The sequence below is a fragment of the Anabrus simplex genome, chromosome 6 (assembly GCF_040414725.1).
Source record: "Anabrus simplex isolate iqAnaSimp1 chromosome 6, ASM4041472v1, whole genome shotgun sequence".
Taxonomy (NCBI): Eukaryota; Metazoa; Arthropoda; class Insecta; order Orthoptera; family Tettigoniidae; genus Anabrus; species Anabrus simplex.
In genome coordinates this window covers 202066933-202087069 of record NC_090270.1, presented here as the reverse complement: position 1 = coordinate 202087069, position 20137 = coordinate 202066933, and the positions used below count along the sequence as shown (strand labels likewise).

Sequence of the window (20137 nt, the reverse complement as noted above, 5' to 3'; positions counted from 1 at the left end):
TCCCAGTAAGCGCGAATCATAAGCTCGCGTTGATTACATCCCTGCCCTTTGTACACACCGCCCGTCGCTACTACCGATTGAATGATTTAGTGAGGTCTTCGGACCGGTGCGCGGGATCTGCTCTTCGCGCAGTTTCCGATGTGTCTGGAAAGATGACCAAACTTGATTATTTAGAGGAAGTAAAAGTCGTAACAAGGTTTCCGTAGGTGAACCTGCGGAAGGATCATTACCGAAATTGTTTTATCAAAAAACATTTCCAGAAGGAGGAGTCGGACGGCCCCGCGCGGTCCTCTCCACCGGCGAGGCTCCCTCAAGGAGCGAGATTCCTGCCGAGCCCGCTGTTGCGAGCTCAGGCGAGTCCTGTACGTACTCTGTAAGCGGCGGCCCCGTCCGTCGCCGACAGCGGGAGTGTCGCTGTCCGCGTGGCCGCGTCTCCTTCGATGCAGACATTCGGCATTGGGTACCTACCTCCCTTGCTCATTGGAGCGGGGATAACACGAGGTGGAGAAGTATGTGTGTGAGATGATCGGTCTCTGATAAGCTTTCCGAAAATAGTATGAACCCGTGCTCCACACGTGTGAATCAGTCATGCACTTAGATGCCATTATTCAGCAAAAGCATAAATTAATATATTGCATCACGAGCCCACACAATGCTATTTTTATCAAGTAATAAATTAAAATTTGCCAGAATTGTCTCCAAAAATTTCTAGAAAAGTCAATAGTCACTATTTTTGAAATTCTGTTACTAAATTACTGAAAAAGACTGAAAGCGACTAGTCTCTAGAAACGAGCACACTGATGTGAACGAACATGAACATAACACTTGAGAACGAGAGACTGACAATCGATATACACATCGCGATATACAAGTTTCAATGAACATCGCACATTCACGCGTATTTCTCGTATTAATAAACATCGATATCTTATCTGAAAGCAGCCAAAGAGTGAAGGGCTTCCGGCCACTGGCGTACAAAGATGAAATGGCGGAATTTGAAAACAAATGTTTGAAGTTCAAAAAAAAAAAAAAAAAAAAAAAAAAAAAAAAAAAAAAAAAAAAAAAAGCTGAAATCAGGAGAAATGATAGAATAATTGGGAGGCAGGAAAAGCTATCAAAAATCGGGAGTATCCCGCCTAAATCGGGAAAGTTGGCAGGTACGTACTCTGAATACAAGTGAAATGAATGCAAGAATAAATTGAGTAAAGATGCAATATTCTGGTCTAGAATAAATACGATAATTTTATTGAAATAACGGTCATGTGATAAGCTATAAAGAAGTAAAATTTTATACAAAGAATGCGGTGAAGAAACAAACACACATACATATTATATATATATATAAGGGGTACGTGTATAGATATTTTGTTAGTTCGTAAAGAAACAATATATGTCACAACAAATGCTAGGTAGGGTTTACCTCGTCCTATTACTTTCCCTCGCAAGCCTGTCGAGCATGACAGACTATGGGAAGCCATGCTGGAGTTAGGAGTACCCTTACATCTGACTCAGTTGATACGTTCGCTTTATACAGAACAAGAGGCAACAGTTCACACACCATATAGCGACACTGAATGGTTTAAAATTGAAAAAGGTGTCCATCAAGGCTGCATTCTTTCATCACTCCTTTTCAATCTGTATGCAGAAATAATTATGTGGAAATTAAATTTAGAGGAACTCTACATTGGTGTGAAGATTAGAAGAAGAACTATAAACAATGAGATATGCTGATGATACAACCTTGCTGGCAGAAACAGAAGAACTAAATCTTTTAATTTCCCACCTCAATGATGAAAGTGAAAAAATTGGCCCTTATCTCAATATTAAAAAGATCGTTATGATTACGGATGAGCATGGTACAGTTTGTCTAAAGATAAATGGAGAAGAGATAGAGACTGTGCAGGATTTCATCTTCTTAGGAGCCAAAATCAGTCAAAGTGGAGACTGCCGTTCTGATATCAAAAGACGAATTTTGTTGGGACGTGTCGCTATGATGATCATGTCCCCCATCTCGAAGAGCAGAGATATCAGTTTGGCTACCAAATACAGATTAGTCAATGTGATTATATTCCCACTGTTTATTTATGGATGTGAGAGATGGATGCTGAAACAGGCAGACAAAAGGAAGATCGATGCTTTTGAGCTCTGGTATTGGCGAAGAATCTTATGAATACCATGGACTGCAAAAATCACCAATAAGGCAGTTTTAAAGCGCATCAAGGCCCATATGTCATTTGGTTGGTAAGATTATCAAGCTGAGACTAGCTTACTTTGGCCACGTTATGCGATCAGATGCACTAGAAAAAAACAATCATGCTAGGAATGATCAGCGGTACAAGAAGACAAGGTCATCAGAGGACTCATTGGTTAGACACCATTTAAACAGACACAACCCTCACCCTGCAACAACGAAAAAAGGCAGTGTGGAACAGGACAACTTGGAGAGCGCTAATTCATAGAATCGCTGATGGTCGGATTTGACTGAACGGATGACATCATATTATGTATAAAGCAGAATGTCTGTCTATCTGTATGTATGTCTGTACCTTATACAAATCCATACCGTTCCACCAATTTGAACCAAATTTTGTATACTTAACTTCTAGGACACTGTGAGTAACCCCATCTACAAGAAATTTTAACATCCCTCTCCATCCCCTAGATTTAGGCCCTTTGGCACATTAACAAACGCTAATGTAGGCAAAATATTCAATTTTCAATACAAGGAAGAGAAAAGCTCATTTTGAGCCTCACAAAGTGTAGAACAAAACACTGTAAGGACCTATGGGCTCCAAAAACCATGTTTTAAGGGCCTAAAACCTACAGTTTTGGAGATATTGGCATCATACTCCCCCCCCCCCTCTATGATATGGATGAAGAAATGACCAGCAGTAACCATGGCAACATCAGCTCAAGGATTCTGCAGTAGAATACAGGCCTGGTGTTCGAAATAGGCACGTGCGTAAATGTAGGCTAAGCAAAGGAGAGATTCTGCTACATGACTGTCTCGGAAAAAGCACTGTGGGGTAAGCCACCCCTAGGGGTTGTGGTTGGGAAGGGGTGGCATATATAAACATAATCAAAAATAGTTTGAAACCATAGGTTCCGGGGTCGCTGAGATGAACAGTAAGTAAGTAAGTAAGTAAGTTAGTAAGTAAGTAAGTAAGTAAGTAAGTAAGTAAGCTCGTGTCCTCATCCCGAGGTGGTGCAGCTCTTTTCAGGCACACCCCCATTGGAGGTGAGCTGCATGTACCATTTCAATCACATACCAGCCCTCCTGCCATTCTTAAATTTCTGGCAGTACAAGGAATCGAACCCGGACCCCTGAGGACGGCACCTAATAACACTAACAGTTACGCTACGGAGGCGGACAAGATAAAGAATGACACTCCGCATGTTGTTTAAGTCCAAGTTCACCCGGATCGGCACAGGGGTGAGAAGGGACAAAAAAAAAAATACCTGGACGATACTAAAAAATAATCGAAAATGACTAATATTACTGCCAAATCCACAGTTTTCGGGGTCGCTTACATAAATACTGACACTCCAGATGCCTTTACATTGAAGGTCATACCCCATCACAGCTCTCAAGCAAACTTGGTACAGATATGAGTTACTGTCTTGAAAAGATACCGTAGGGGTAGGTCGCCCCTGGGGGAGGGGGTGACATATAAAATAATCGAAAACAGCCGATATTGGTGTCTAATCCCTAGTTTCTGGTGTCACAGAGATGAATAGTGGCACTCCGGATGTCATTTAAGTCCAAGTTTAGCACCCATCGGCATGGTGATTCAGAAGGGGTGATAAAGAAAATGTCCAAATTCACACAGTTTTCGGTGTCGATTGGCTGATTGGTGACAGTCTCAGGACAGTTGGAATCGTGTACATCTATCTATAATGCGACATGTAAATATATTATGTTATAACTTATTTTTATTATTTGTTTGAAAGGATTAACCACTTCCTAGAATATCTGGGCTGCCAGAAGAAATACGTTAAGGCGAAACAAAATAATCTTCAGCTAGAATGTGCAATTATAAACACAACTCTATTTCTAAATTTACAAATTTGCAAAAGAGTTCATAAACAATCTTTCAAAGTCACAATTAAAAAAAAAAAAAAAAAAAAAAAAACCACTAGAAACATGTAATACAAATCCTAAAAGTAAAAGGTGGGAAAGAGGAAAATACCAAAATTTTAGATGTACATGTGTATAGTATCTTCCAGAATAGCTTTCAACCAAACTTTGTATAAATATGAATTACTATCTCAAAAAGATAATGGAGGAATAAAACTCCTTCTAGCAAATCTTTTTTTTTCTTTGCTATTTGCTTTACGTTGCACCGACACAGATATGTCATATGGCGACGATGGGATAGGAAAGGCCTAGGAATGGGAAGGAAACGGCCGTGGCCTTAATTAAGGTACAGCCCCAGCATTTGTCTGGTGTGAAAATGGGAAACCACGGAAAACCATCTTCAGGACTGCCGACAGTGGGGTTCGAACCCACTATCTCACGATTACTGGATACTGGCCGCACTTAAGCGACTACAGCTATCGAGCTCGGTACCAGCAAATCTAGGGGAGGGAATCACATACAAGAATAATCGAAAACAACCAATATTTGCATTAAATCCACAGTTTCCACAGTCACCAGGTTGTATTGTGGCACTCCAAAAGCTGTTTAAGAGCCAGTTCAGTTGCGTAGGCATGGCAAAAAGTGGTGGTGAAGAAAATGTCCAAACTTATCGAGATTAGTTAAATTAACAAGAAACAAAACTAATCTATTAGACTGGAAATTAAACACCTAACAATAAATTCGTAACTACAAAATAGTTCTTAATCAATCAACATCACATTAACAAAATCTACAAAAATTATCGTCACACATAATTAACAGGTAATAAAATACATAAAAGTACACAAACAATAAAATGCCTGGGTAGCACCAGGTAATATAGCTAGTAGTAGTATAAAGTTACAGTTTTGTGACGCTAATATACGTATGTGCAGTTTTTATGTTTTGTCCTCTATTAATTACTTAGGCATGATCAATGGCTAACAATGTCGATATTGCAGCTTCGTGGTACTCATTTATCAGGTATATAATTTTGAGTTTATGATTATCCGCCCCGTCCCCGCCTGATGACTTTCTCACTTGGGCACTGCGTCTAGCCATCTTTTTGTATTAAAATGACATGTTACACAACAGAAGGGGAGCGCATGTAGTGGAGGGGCACTGAACTTGTTTACTAATGCAGTCAAGCTGTTGCCTACTCCCAAAACTGTGTTCCTTTGCTCCCAAAACGTTTCGCAGGTTACAAAAATACACTGACTGACAGAGCAAATGCAACACCAATAGGAGTGGTTCGAAAGGGATGAAAGTTGGAGAAAAAACAGAGACGGCACGGACGAATAATTGATGTTTATTTCAAACCGATATGCAGGTTACACAATGCGCATGGCATCGACTCAGTAGGATGTAAGACCACCGCGAGCGGCGATGCATGCAGAAACACGTCGAGGTACAGAGTTGATAAGAGTGCGGATGGTGTCCTGAGGGATGGTTCTCCATTCTCTGTCAACCATTTCCCACAGTAAGTCGTCCGTACGAGGCTGGGGCAGAGTTTGCAAACGGCGTCCAATGAGATCCCACACGTGTTCAATTGGTGAGAGATCCGGAGAGTACGCTGGCCACGGAAGCATCTGTACACCTCGTAGAGCCTGTTGGGAGATGCGAGCAGTGTGTGGGTGGGCATTATCCTGCTGAAACAGAGCATTGGGCAGCCCCTGAAGGTACGGGAGTGCCACCGGCCGCAGCACATGCTGCACGTAGCGGTGGGCATTTAACGTGCCTTGAATACGCACTAGAGGTGACGTGGAATCATACGCAATAGCGCCCCAAACCATGATGCCGCGTTGTCTAGCGGTAGGGCGCTCCACGGTTACTGCCGGATTTGACCTTTCTCCATGCCGACGCCACACTCGTCTGCGGTGACTATCACTGACAGAACAGAAGCGTGACTCATCGGAGAACACGACGTTCCGCCATTCCCTCATCCAAGTCGCTCTAGCCCGGCACCATGCCAGGCGTGCACGTCTATGCTGTGGAGTCAATGGTAGTCTTCTGAGCAGACGCCGGGAGTGCAGGCCTCCTTCAACCAATCGACGGGAAATTGTCCTGGTCGATATTGGAACAGCCAGGGTGTCTTGCACATGCTGAAGAATGGCGGTTGACGTGGCGTGCGGGGCTGCCACCGCTTGGCGGCGGATTCGCCGATCCTCGCGTGCTGACGTCACTTGGGCTGCGCCTGGACCCCTCGCACATGCCACATGTCCCTGCGCCAACCATCTTCGCCACAAGCGCTGCACCGTGGACACATCCCTATGGGTATCGGCTGCGATTTGACGAAGCGACCAAACTGCCCTTCTCAGCCCGATCACCATACCCCTCGTAAAGTCGTCTGTCTGCTGGAAATGCCTCCGTTGACGGCGGCCTGGCATTCTTAGCTATACACGTGTCCTGTGGCACACGACAACACGTTCTACAATGACTGTCGGCTGAGAAATCACTGTACGAAGTGGGCCATTCGCCAACGCCGTGTCCCATTTATCGTTCGCTACGTGTGCAGCACAGCGGCGCATTTCACACCATGAGCATACCTCAGTGACGTCAGTCTACCCTGCAATTGGCATAAAGTTCTGACCACTCCTTCTTGGTGTTGCATTTGCTCTGTCAGTCAGTGTATGATTGTATACTGGTTTGTAACATTGTTCTTGACTGCTATAAGAAATATTTATACTCATATCCTTACACCCTGTATATCAGTACATTGTTTAAGAACAAGCAGTTTGCTTCTCTGAAAGAGGTAGTCTTCGAGCATAATGTTTCACAACCTTGCCAATATCCACATTGATATCTCTATGTACTGCCTTGAGTGCAAGAGCCGTCAGCCTTTCTGCATCTGTTTTACTCCTCAAATATGTCTTCAGCCTCTTCAGAGTGGAGAAGCTTCTCTCCACAGATGCTGCAGTTACTGGAATAACAGCCGAGATTGTAAGAAGAGTAGCAATGTTTGGAAAAGGTGTCTTGTCGATTTCTTTTAGAACTTCAATCACAGTCTTTGATTGATTTTCTGATGAGATTCTGCATTTCAGCTTCCACAAATACCACTCCGCCTCCAGAATGTCTTTGTTTGCATTTTCAAGATCACTTTCGTAAAATTCAGTTGCTTTCACAATGTCACTAAAATCTTTCTTAACCACATACTTTGGCAATACACATTCCAAACCAAGTAAAGTTTCGACACGTAGAGACTGCTTGGTAGACTGATTCCCTGCGGGTGTGTAACCCTCAAGATTAGTCTCATCCTATGGTCTACAACCCTGGAGCCAGTGCTAGTATATGGTAGTCTGTGTCAGTGGCGTATTTATGGGAGATAGTACTTTTATTTGTGTAAAGTACATCCCAAACACTAGTTCTTAACAGACATCGGAGCGTCTGAAGTTTATTCAGCAGGAGAATTTTTAATGTGCCAGAAGCCAATGACACGGAGCTGTTGCAATTACGACACCCTTTTAAGCACCACCAACCTAAGCCTGGATTCGAACCTGCGAACTCGGACTCAGAAGGACAGCAACTCAACCAACTGAGCCACATGAAAAGGAGGCGTTTGTAATTATTGTTATAAATAGGTACAGTTATTATTTTTACAAAGGTTTTATGAGGAGCATTTATTAAGACGTACATTTTCCAACTGTCCTAAATGCAGGAGACCGGACGGTAGAATTACCTGGAAGCTAAGGAGCCTTGTAGGGATGTGATTTAAGACATCCTGCATTCGATTTCCGGCACTGACAGAGTTAAGAAAGGAATGGGTTGGTGCATCCTGTAATCGAAATATCTATGACACTTCACCTTCACGGGGCATGGACCAAAGTGGTTCCTTTTTAAAAAGACTAATTAAATGAAGATTCTACTTCCTCACAAAAGAAGAACGATATTATTAATTTTACGACCAGTATCAATAATGCAGCCGCTTTATGTTAACAGTACAGAAGCTTATGATTTTGATTGTTGGATATAATTACATCGTAACTGTTACCGTGTTTTTGTGGTAGTTATGCGTGAAAGAAGGTGCGGGTGTGAACGGGTCTCAAACTACGAAAGTAAAATTAATTTAAAATTTAACAAGGTTATATTTTCTTTTCAAAAACAAAGAAATAACAAGCATGGCAGGTACAAAGTAGCAAGTCAAAGGGAGTTACAATATTTACAGGATTTGGGCTTCGAGCCCTGAAAACACAATGCTTGGGCAATCAGCTCAGTTTTACCCCAAACACAAGTTTCAACAGAGGGGCAGAAAATCCCATTCATGCCTAGGAGCCCTAGCTCCAAATTACACTGAAAAGCCTCCACGAGGCATACAACACTCAATTTACAAAAAGAGCCACTCGCTCTCAACTTTAAGCCTCTCAAAGACCACACCGAACTCCACCTTCAAGTTGTCCTCACAGGACATAGACACAGGGGTAAAATACCCAACCTACTGAGGTCTATTAAATGAAAAGGGGTAATTACATGACCTCTAAAATAACAATTTGAGAGGAGGCGATCTGCACTCCTAATACACTTGTTTTTAAAACCTAATCCGGCTCTAGGCCACTAATGCAAGGGCTAATCCCATACTACAGAGGTGACTTTAGAAAAGAACAATTTGTTTTACGTTAACGAAGAATAGGTTGAGAAAATAAGTTCACCTCAAAACAATATGATTGGGAGCTCGAGAGGGTTAAGCACTCTCTATCCCGATATGCAGTTTAAAAGATAGGATAGATACCAGTTTCTTTACATTTTACGGAAGGTTACATAATGGAAAAACTTCGGACCCGCCCCGAGAGTTAAACTGCTGAGCTAGCAAAGAAAGAAGTTATTAATTGGCCATTACCTTGTTGTTGACCGCTGCCGAAGAAAGAGGCGCTTCCCGCCCCCTGCTATGTACTTTACACACAGAAAGATGGAACAGAAGTGGCGCAGAGACCCTAAAATCAGCAGTTTATATACTCTCGCGGAAGGTTCTAGGTGTTAGGGGAATGAAAACACCCTCCCACAAACTTTTTATTGGGTAGGATACAGCAACATATTCAAGTTGGGGGAAGATACCTATGATAGGTCAGAAATTAATAACGGAAATTCGGGATTGGTTAAATGCAAAACAAGGGGAAAGAGAGGGGTATACAGCCAACTTAAACAATAACAGAAAGAAATTTAACAAAGAACAAACTTTTGAAATAAAATTTTCTCCAAAGAACAGTTATTTTTCTTCGCACTAGGGTGCACTATTGTAGTTCTTCAGTAGTGTCCTCTAGAAGAGAAAGTTCACACTTCTTACTTCAAGCAAAACAAAAACACATCAAAAATGACACAGTTCTAAAACTCCGAAATTTACAGGTAGTGACATCTTCTGTGAAAGTAGAAAATTAATACCGTCAATAAAGTTCAGACTTCCTCCAGCAGAGGAGTTTCAACTGGCGCACATTTTAAATTAGCGGCGTGGAGGTGTACCGCCCGGTACAGTAACAATCAAAACCACCAATATTTATTGAAGATCCGTCAGCATACTCGGCAGGACCGGCTTTCTTTGCATATCCCCCTCTCGAGGTAAAGTTGTATCCACACAACTTTCCCCACCCACTGAGTACGCCACTGAATCCACTCACAATTTAAGCTACAAAGTAAGCCCGAAGAATGGTTGGATACTCTAAATACACCACCATAAATCATGTCGTAACGATTTAAAAGTACTAAAAAAAAAAAATAAGCAAGCTTAGGGCTCGTGGGATTTTAAATCTTATAATCATTAGCGACGGGATCTGCGGTTTTAAGTATACTCCAGATCAACAGAACGTGACTTCCCATTTCAAAAATTCTGCATGCATCAACTGCGATTCAAACCTCAGCTGTCTTGCTGAGAACACAGAACCATTGGAACTGAGCTGTCACGCCAGCCGATTACAAAATAGTTACCCACACTTTTGATGATGCTATTTGAAGTTCCAATCAGTCCCCAGCCATCTGACAAAACAGACAGGCCTACCTATAGAACTACACACACATCTGCGACCGTGTCTTGCTACCACATGCTAGTGCTGCTGTTAGAATACAATACTTTTTCATAACTTATCGAGGATGTACACAGTTGAGGCTTCATGACAAAATGGTCCATCTTCTAAAATGCCACTAATATGGCACAAAATGAACTAATGTGCCGTTAACAATCCCGGCATAGTCTTCCCAACACTACAAGTTATATACAGCACATATCTCAAACACGGTACAACGCAATAATCGCAACCACGTGACGTTGTTTCCAAGAACTGAGTTTATACAAAAGCTGACTTGATGTTGTTAGCTTGCAACTGTTTCTGGCCGTGGCACCTGTTATCTCTGCAGTCATGTTCCTGCCCCCTACAGAGTAATCCCTTGCTAATTGCCCTTCTCCTCATCTTTTGACATTTGTCAACACTCAGTTATATTCCCAATACTGAGACTTCTACGGGGGAATATTCCTGCGCATCCCAATGCTAAGTGTTTTCCTTTCATTCAAGCTCCTTTAAGCAGTACAGATATGGAGAATTATGTATGGCCCTACTGAGCCTTGCTAGTAGATCCGCTGTCGCTACGTTAATTTAACATTTTGGCGTAAGTTCTTAATTTGTTTGTACTGTACATAAAACAACAGGGGGGCACCTATGCCAGTGGTGCAAGGTTATGTCAAGTTGCTTGTACTTAAAGTCAGTCTGAATTCCTCGACCTGATGGGGCTCTTATTTTCTTGGTAATACAGAGAACTGAATAAAGTTGGAAGAAAAATTGGCACCAGCTGGAAGATTACGTACAGGCTGTCAGAAACCAAATGATGATGATGATGATGATGATGATAATGATGATTGTTATTTAAAGGGGCCTAACATCGAGGTCATCAGCCCCTAATGGTACGAAATGAGACAAAAAGGGAATGACAAATTAAAAGTCTAAAATTCTCCACTGACCAGAATTCAAAGCGTGAGAACGAAGAATGAATGGATGGACATGAATTTAAAACAATCAGTGGATGCGACCCACAATGCTTTACATTTACACAAACTGACGTAAAAGAATAGGATTACTGACCAAGGGACTGCTGCTAGAGCATAATACTCAAACTATGATGCTTGCAGTCTAAAGGGGTTCCAAAATCCAAGTTATCAGCCCCTCATAACGGTACTGATCGCTAGGAAAGTAGAACCATGGTATTTGTCCTGTTGCAGTACTAATCAAAAGTAGCAGAGACTCGTGGTATTCCACACATCATGGTACAACTCACAGGTTATGAAATTCGACACATAATACAGACCTATGTTTTTCTCACTTTGCGGCGCCATTTACAGCCAACGCAAACTTATGGTGTTCATCACATAAGAGTACTAACCACAGGGACCTTCCCCTATCCCGTGGTGTTCCTCATATAGTGGGTACTAATCACAGGCAAGGCAGAACCATAGTAGCTATCATCCCATGGTCCTGCTCGTATGGTGGTACTAATCACAGGTACTGCAAAAGCCGACCACACGGTGCTCCTGTGTGCTACTAATCACAAACCTATTTGGTACCTAATATAGTGGTACTACGCACAAGTAAAAGCGACCTATGATGCTCTCCACGTGGTGGTACTAATCACAAGTAGTTTCATGGTTCCAAGACAATCATCCCTTGGTCGCACCGTTTAGTCGCCTCTTACGACAGGCAGGGGATACCGTGGCAAACCAAATTAACTGGAAGATCGAAACTGATAATTATTTGTCCAAGTAGGCCTAATAATTTAATAGGGGATGGTACCTGAATGAGCATCTCCTGTCCCTTGCAACATATTCCAATTTCCCCCAGGTTTATCTTCTGCCCAAATGTTCCCCACAGCACTTTTATCATTATCCCTACAAATTTCAAACTTATCATTGCATTCGCCAACATATTGATCTAATTCATGGTGCTGACGACCTAGATGTTAGCCCCCTTTAAACAACCATCATCATCATCATCATCATCAACAATCTAATTCGTAACAAATATCCTCTTCACCAAACTGGTTACATGCAGCCATGTTGCTGCGATGTGTTTACATTCATTCACCTATCTGTTTTATCTAAGAAAATATATAAAAACTATTTTAGCATTCTGTGCAGTTTACTTATATCTAGGAAGCATAATGAATCACTGGTTCCAAAAGGTTATATGTTTAGCAGACAGATGGCAGAAGTAGTCTGTTTGAAAGTAAGGTATGCTCTACTATGCAAACCATGGGAGACAATGTGCGAGTCCAGTATGTTTTATTATGCTACCCTCAGGAAAGAGTTAACTAATAGGTAATTGTTGTTATTTAACATAATCTAGTTGGGATGAATGGAATAAAACATTTCATTCATTTGCATAAAAAGTTATTATGTTTAACAATGCCTGTCCAGCCGTTGCCTCTTTGTTTCAATTGCTGGACATCAGTATGTAGGTGGTGACTGAGAAGCGCAAGTGGCAACACCACAGTCATGAGACAACTCAGCCTGGCAAGCTACAGATAATGTTGGTCTATGTGTAACAACCAAGCAAGAGGCGCATACTACATCATCAACATATACTGGTCTCTGCGTTAATTACTTTTACATTACTGGTAGTAAGTGAATAGTGGTTAATGATAGACAAGGAAAACAGGACTTACAGGACACAGTATAAATTAACAGTGCTCTCGTTCCCACAAAATAACTATAATCATGCTGCAGCATGCGAGTTTTGTGTAAAGCCATCACATATACACAAATGGCATAAATAGAAAGGACAGTTGCAGTGTGCCAAGAAGAGCCCTATCGTTTTGGGGACTAAAATCCGGCTAGTGTGCAGAAATTGAAGAATAAGAAGAATAAGAAGAAGAAAGTAACTGGATAAACGATGGCTACTCAGTTTTGCACGAAATACTGGAGACGCAGAGAAAAGCAATTTAGGAATCTAAAGCGGAGAGTAGCTGTGTAGATTCATGAAGAGGAACAACCTTTCTTTTGGAAGGAGGACATCCGTATGCTAGTGGTAACTCAAGGACTAAAGGACCATACTGAAAATGTGGAATCCCATCAGAATTTTTGTCGAAATTAAGTTTGCATATTTTTCCCTTCCATTTTATTAGGTTCAAAATTGTTTCAAAAACGGGAAAATGACATGAGTAAATAAGGTTATGTAGGGATAGTCGATATTAGATAACTCATTCCCTGTGTAGTGAAGCATATATTGCAGGCCTTAATACTGAGAAATATACATACCTTCTGTTTTGAAACTCATGACAGACAAAATTGTATTTGTGATTAGGGTCATTTAGATGATTCTGGAAAGCTTCACTCAATGCATCAAATTCTAGAGGACAATGAACACACAATGGACAACGAAATCTTCCTCTAGGATACTGTGAAACCTGTGCCCTCCATTGCCAAAAGCCTCTGACACCCCTTTCTCTCTGAAAATAAAACAAAACAGTAGTAAACACTTGTACACCATAATTCACCATGGAATATAAACAAATATTAAAACAACTAATATAAACGTAAGAGTTGTAATGGAGATTAAAATTATAAGGAATACACAACTTTTCAGTCAAAAAAAAGGAAGCTTTTGTAACATTGTTTGAAAGATTACTTGAAACATACAAACATCAATTAGTTGGATAAGCAGTAGAACAAAGTGTGAAAGAGAAGATAAAATAATATTTGTATAAATAATTTAATTTATTGCTTCCAAAAGTGAATAAGTCACACTTACTGCAAAGGCCATGTTGAACAGAAATGTCTCCTAACGGAAATCAGTCTGCAAGAAAAAAAGGGATAATATTATTATAAATGTTGAATCATAAATGAACCTTCTATGGCCAGGCTATAAAACAATTTATCATCTACACAAGGTACTTTAACTCGTAACAAAAATCTCTCAAGGACAACAAAATGTAAAGAAATATGATTTCAACTTTTGATAGTGCAACTCATCCATAAATTCATCATATGAGGAAAAGTATTAGAAACTGCAAGAAAGAGACAGGTTTACTTTAGGAATGCACCAACAGTATACAAGTTTATTCTCCAAGCACTTTGTGCAGTTATAGATTATATGGGTTGTAGTAAGTTTCACACTATGTACCGGTACCCATCATAAATCTGAAAGCTTTATGATGTATAGTGAAAATAATGTTATCTATTCAAATACTATACTGTACAGTCACAGACAACGATTATGAAAAATTAACGGAGAATCTAGGGAACCCAAGATATGATACTGTCACATATCTGAATTTACCAGATGTCAATTGGGAAGGAAATGTGAACGACAGGAAGCATGACCAACAAATGGCAAATAAGTTAATATGGGAAGGACAGCTGATTCAGAAATTGATGGAACCAACCAGAGGGAAAAATATCCTGGATGTGGTGCTGATAAAACCAGATGAGCTCTATAGAGAAACTGAAGTGACAGATGGTATTAGTGATCATGAAGCTGTTTTTGTCATAGTTAAAAATAAATGTGATAGAAAGGAAGGTCTTAAAAGTAGGACTATTAGGCAGTACCATATGGCTGATAAAGCAGGCATGAGGCAGTTTCTAAAAAGTAACTATGATCGGTGGAAAACGGTAAATAAAAATTTAAACAGACTCTGGGATGGGTTTAAAGAAATTGTTGAGGAATGCAAAAACAGGTTTGTACCTTTAAGGGAGGTAAGGAATGGTAAAGACCCACCTCATTATAATAGAGAAATAAAGAGACTAAGAAGGAGGTGCAGACTGGAAAGAAATAGAATTAGAAATGTATGTGGAAGTAAGGAGAAATTGAAGGAACTTACTAGAAAATTGAATCTAGCAAAGAAGGCAGCTAAGGATAACATGATGGCAAGCATAATTTTAGTGAAAAATGGAAGGGTATGTATAGGTATTTTAAGGCAGGAACAGGTTCCAAGAAGGATATTCCAGGAATAATTAATGAACAAGGGGAGTGTGTATGTGAGGATCTTCAAAAGGCAGAAGTATTCAGTCAGCAGTAGGTAAAGATTGTTGGTTACAAGGATAATGTTGAGATAGAGGAGGAGACTAAGGCTAAAGAAGTATTAAAATTTACATATGATAACTATGACATTTACAATAAGATACAAAAGTAGAAAACTAGAAAAGCGGCTGGAATTGATAAGATTTCTGGGGATATACTAAAGACAATGGGTTGGGATATAGTACCATATCTGAAGTACTTATTTGATTATTGTTTGGTCGGAGGAGCTATACCAGGTGAATGGAGAGTTGCTACAGTAGCCACTGTGTATAAAGGAAAGGGTGATAGACAAAGCTGAAAATTACAGGCCAGTAAGTCTGACATGCAATGCATGTAAGCTTTGGGAAGGCATTCTTTCTGATTATATTAGACATGTTTGTGAAATTAATAACTGGTTCCATAGAAGGCAGTTTGATTTTAGGAAAGGTTATTCCACTGAAGCTCAACTTGTAGGATTCCAGCAAGATATAGCAGTTATCTTGGATTCAGGAGGTCAAATGGACTATCGCGATTGACCTGTCTAAAGCATTTGATAGGGTGGATCATGGGAGACTACTGGCAAAAATGAGTGCAATTGGACTAGACAAAAGAGTGAATGAATGGGTTGCTATATTTCTAGAAAATAGATCTCAGAGAATGAAGAGTAGGTGAAGCTTTACCTGCTCTGTAATAATTAAGAGGGGAATTCCTCAAGGCAGTATTATCGAACCTTTATGTTTTCTGATATATATAAATGATATGTGTAAAGGAGTGGAATCAGAGGTAAGGCTTTTGTGGATGATGTTATTCTCTATAGAGTAATAAATAAGTTACAAGATTGTGAGCTACTGCAACGTGAGCTTGAAAATGTTGAGAGATGGACAGTAGGCAATGGTATGTTGATAAACGGGGTTAAAAGTCAGGTTGTGTGTTTCACAATTTGGAAAAGTCCTCTCAGTTTTAATTACTGCGTTGATGGGGTGATAGTTCATTTTGGGGATCATTGTAAGTATCTAGGTGTTAATATAAGGAAACATCATTGGGGTAATCACATAAATGGGATTGTAAATAAAGGGTACAGATGTCTGCACATGGTTATGAGGATGTTTAGGGGGTTGTAGTAAGGATGTAAAGGAGAGAGCATATAAGTCTCTGGTAAGACCTCAACTAGAGTATGGTTCCAGTGTATGGGACCCTCACCAAGATTACCTGATTCAAGAACTGGAAAAAAAAAAAATCCAAAGAAAAGCAGCTCAATTTGTTCTGGGTGATTTCCGACAAAAGAGTAGTGTTACAAAAATGTTGCAAAGTTTGGGCTGGGAAGAATTGAGAGAAAGAAGAGCTGCTCAACTAAGTGGTATGTTACAAGTCATTAACCTCATTTTTGGTCCGTATTGACGACAGTGATTACATACAATTTACAAAATATTCGTTTAATGTTAACCTAGTCAATACTTACAGTACCACATTTTGTGGTTAAATAATTATAAAAAATAGAAAGATCGTGAACATGCTTGGCCCTTCTTAATGGGCATCATCAGCACAATGGATAACCTTTAAACAAATAATTACAATTAAGACTGTTTACAATTATTGGTCATATAAAATTGGAATGAGACGTTGTGATGTTAAAAGTTATTTTCAATATCATGATTAAAAAGTTTGACTTGAATGTTACAAACACAAGTTAAAACTATTGTAGTACAATTTTACAGTGCTGTCTAAAAAATATATATTTATATTGGTGAGAAGTTTTTTAATCGGCATTCGTCTGGAATTGAAATGGATCCTCTTCTTTTAACTTTTTGCTGAAAGTCAATATTATTGTCGTGTTAACCACCAAGTAGATTTGAAGAATAAAATATGTATAAAACATATGTTCCTATTGTAGAAAATTAGATTAGGAATGAACATTTGGTGTTTCTTCTTGAGTTAAATTGGTTAAAACACATTCAGGTGAGAATACGTTAAAATGGAATATACGTTGAAAATTTTTCTGATGTACTAGTTGGAATATTTATCACCATAACAGTAGTCTTCCCATTTGTTGTGTAAATTTCAATGGTTAGAATGTTGATAAATCGAAGATTTTGCACAGTGATGTCTAATGTTGATTGACTTCAGTGAGGCCAGGTGCTGCTTCAGGTTGAAGACAAAAGAGGGAATGTCACCGGCCAATGGTGTTGAATCAAAGAAATCAGCTGGAAGTTTGTGTCTAACACCAGGAGCCATTTCTACTGGAGTGACATAGTATTCTGGAATCACATATGCACAGAGACCCATTAAGATGGTAGGTAAGTTGTTCACCTAGTCATCTGAGGAGCGAGCTCTTAACGCAGGCTTGAGATTGCGATGCCAACGCTCAACTTTCCCATTGGAAGCGGGATGATAAGCAGTAGTTGTTATGTAATGTATTCCCAAAGCTCTTATAAGGTGCGTGAACAGCTGGCAATCAAACTGTTGTCCTCTGTCGGTGGTGATGAATTTAGGGATACTGAAACATGTAATCCATGATGACAAGAGAGTACTAGCAACAGATTCTGCAGTAATGTCCTTTAGTGGTACTGCTTCTGGCCAGCGTGTGAATCTGTGTCATCGTAAGTAGGTATGCGAAGCCTTGAGAACAAGGTAGTGGTCTTACTATGTCCACATGAATGTGAGAGAAGCGATCACTGACTTGACTGGAAGTTCTGATAGCACTATTTGTGTGTTTGAAAACTTTTGCTCTTTAACAATGAATGCACAGTTTACATCTTGTTTCACTGAAGGCTAAACAAAGCGCTGTTGTTTTAAATCCATTGTTCCTTTGATCCTGGGATGAGCTAAGCCATGCAATACGTGGAAAACCTTTTCTCTGTAGGATGGTGGGATATACAGTCAGTTTCTCTGTAGAATTGTCACAAACCAACTTAGTTCAATCAGATAGAACCATGGTGGTGAATTTCAATGAGCTGGTTTCTGTATTTTTAAGATTTTCCAATTCTCTATCGTTCTGTTGTGACTTAGCTATATCTTCGTAGGAAATAGCTATATCTTCATAGGAAATACTTGTTGGCAACATAATATCTGCAACACTAGAGCATGTGTCAGCAGGGATATTCTGTCCGCCTGAGAGATATTTAATATCCGTAGTGAACTGTGCAAGAAAATCAAGGTGTCGCTGTTGTCTAGGTGTTGCTTTGTCCAAGCATTGCTTGAAAACAAACGATAATGGTTTGTGGTGTGAAAATATTGTGAACTGCCTGCCTTCTGGCAGATATCTGAAATGTTTCACAGCAGAATAGGCAGCCAACAATTCACGATTGTAGGTGCTATAATTGTATTGCGTGTCTGAGATACTTGGAAAAGAACGGAAGTGGTTGTGGCGTATGACCTCCGTACATCAGCTGTTATAGTGAGGCTCCTATGGCATAGTCCGAAGCATCAACCATTAAGATTAAGGGCAGATCAGGTGATGGGTGAGCAAGCAGGGCTGCATTAGCCAGCTCTTCTTTCAACTTGGTGAATGATTCCACTATGTGATTCCACGCAATTGGACAGATATCCTTCTTCACGTTTTTGCAAAGGTCAAATAAGGGTTGAGTTTCTACAGTATGTGGTAAAGAGCGTTGACAGAAATTCACAAGTCCCAAAAATCGAAGTTCTGCTACTGTTGTAGGACGTGGAAATCTTTGATGACCTGTACTCTGTCCGCTAGAGGTGAAACTCCTCGGTTTTAAACAAGGTAACCCAGAAACTAAATTCCTTTTTCACCAAAAATGTACTTTCCAACATTGATATTAAAGTTGTTGTAGGTGGACCATATGTTCAATCCTCTGATGATGATGCTAACAGGATATCATCAAGATAAGAATAAGCAAAAGTCAAGTCCGACAAAACACCATGAATATAACGCAGAAATGTTTGTGCATTGCGAAGTCCAAATGGTAATTTCAAAAATTCAAAAAGACCAAATGGAGTAATGACAGCTGTCTTTGGGATGCCTTCTGGTACAACAGGGATGTGATGATAAGCTCTAATGAGGTCTACTTTGGAGAATATGGTTTTGTTTGAGAGTTGACTGTTGAAATTCTGTAGATGAGGAAATGGGTATCTATCAAATACTGTGATGGAACTGAGTGCACGATAATCCCCACATGGGCGCCAGTTCCATCTCTTAGGGACTAGATGGAGAGGACTGGACCAGCAGCTTTTAGAATCAATCAATACTGATCAGCATTTAGGGCAGCGCCTTTTCTTAAATGATTTCAATGACATTGGAAATTTATTGAACATCTCCCTTGGTAAGTTATTCCAATCCCTAACTCCCCTTCCCATAAATGAATATTTGCCCCCATCTGTCCTCTTGAATTCCAACATTACCTTCATATTGTGATCTTTCCTACTTTTAAAGACGCCACTTAAACTTATTCGTCTACTAATGTCATTCCACACCATTTCTCCGCTGACAGCTTGGAACATAGCACTTATGATATAGATTCTGATTTCCATAGGAACCTGAAATATTTGTCCCGAATGAGTAAATTTATAATACCATTATAAATGGTCTGTTGTTGGACATTATAAATTTTCCAGCTAACTCATTCCTGGTCGCCAGCATTTCGCCCCCGTTGTGCTAAGTTGCGCTCATCAGTTGGTACCGACCACCGCCGTCTCAATCCTATATACTGCCTGCTCTATGCTATGCGCTTAACATGCTTCTCAGCGTGAGCTCTTAGTGTCACGAACCTCCGCTAGGGGCGCCAGCTAACGCACCCAACTTATCTCCGTACCCACGTTATTCTCTTCCAGTGCGTATGCATCGAGCATTTATTTGTGTGTCTCTGGTTGTAAAATGATTAATTGTTGTGTTCCTCACTGTATATCAAAACAGGAAATCCAAATTTTTCAGGTGTGAGGATTCCTGTTATCCCTGCAAGTAAAGACTTCGAGAAAATTGTAGCCTGAATTTTAGAGATGAAGATAAAAGATAAAACTAAAAGAAAAAAATATTGAAGCCAGAGAGAGTGCATAGTCTGTCTTCGAATTATCCCCATTACCTTCAAACCAGAAAAAT

General features: G+C 40.1%; 1 protein-coding gene across 8 annotated transcripts in view; it reads right to left on the bottom strand.

The window, feature by feature from the left end:
- The window catches only part of LOC136876309 (putative helicase mov-10-B.1), a 481476-nt gene that overhangs the window by 433224 nt on the left and 28115 nt on the right, over positions 1 to 20137 (bottom strand). For 7 of the 8 annotated variants that reach the window (XR_011018462.1, XM_068228374.1, XM_068228371.1 and 4 more), the window contains exons 2-3: positions 13834 to 13878; positions 13341 to 13531 (exon numbers count right to left, since the gene is read on the bottom strand). Coding sequence is in view for 7 of the 8 variants with exons in the window: in XM_068228374.1 (XP_068084475.1) it covers positions 13341 to 13531; positions 13834 to 13845 (203 nt within the window). In the remaining variant the exon portion in view is untranslated. Of the gene's footprint in view, positions 1 to 13340; positions 13532 to 13833; positions 13879 to 20137 lie in introns of those variants that run through there. The other variant, XM_068228375.1, reaches the window with a different exon arrangement.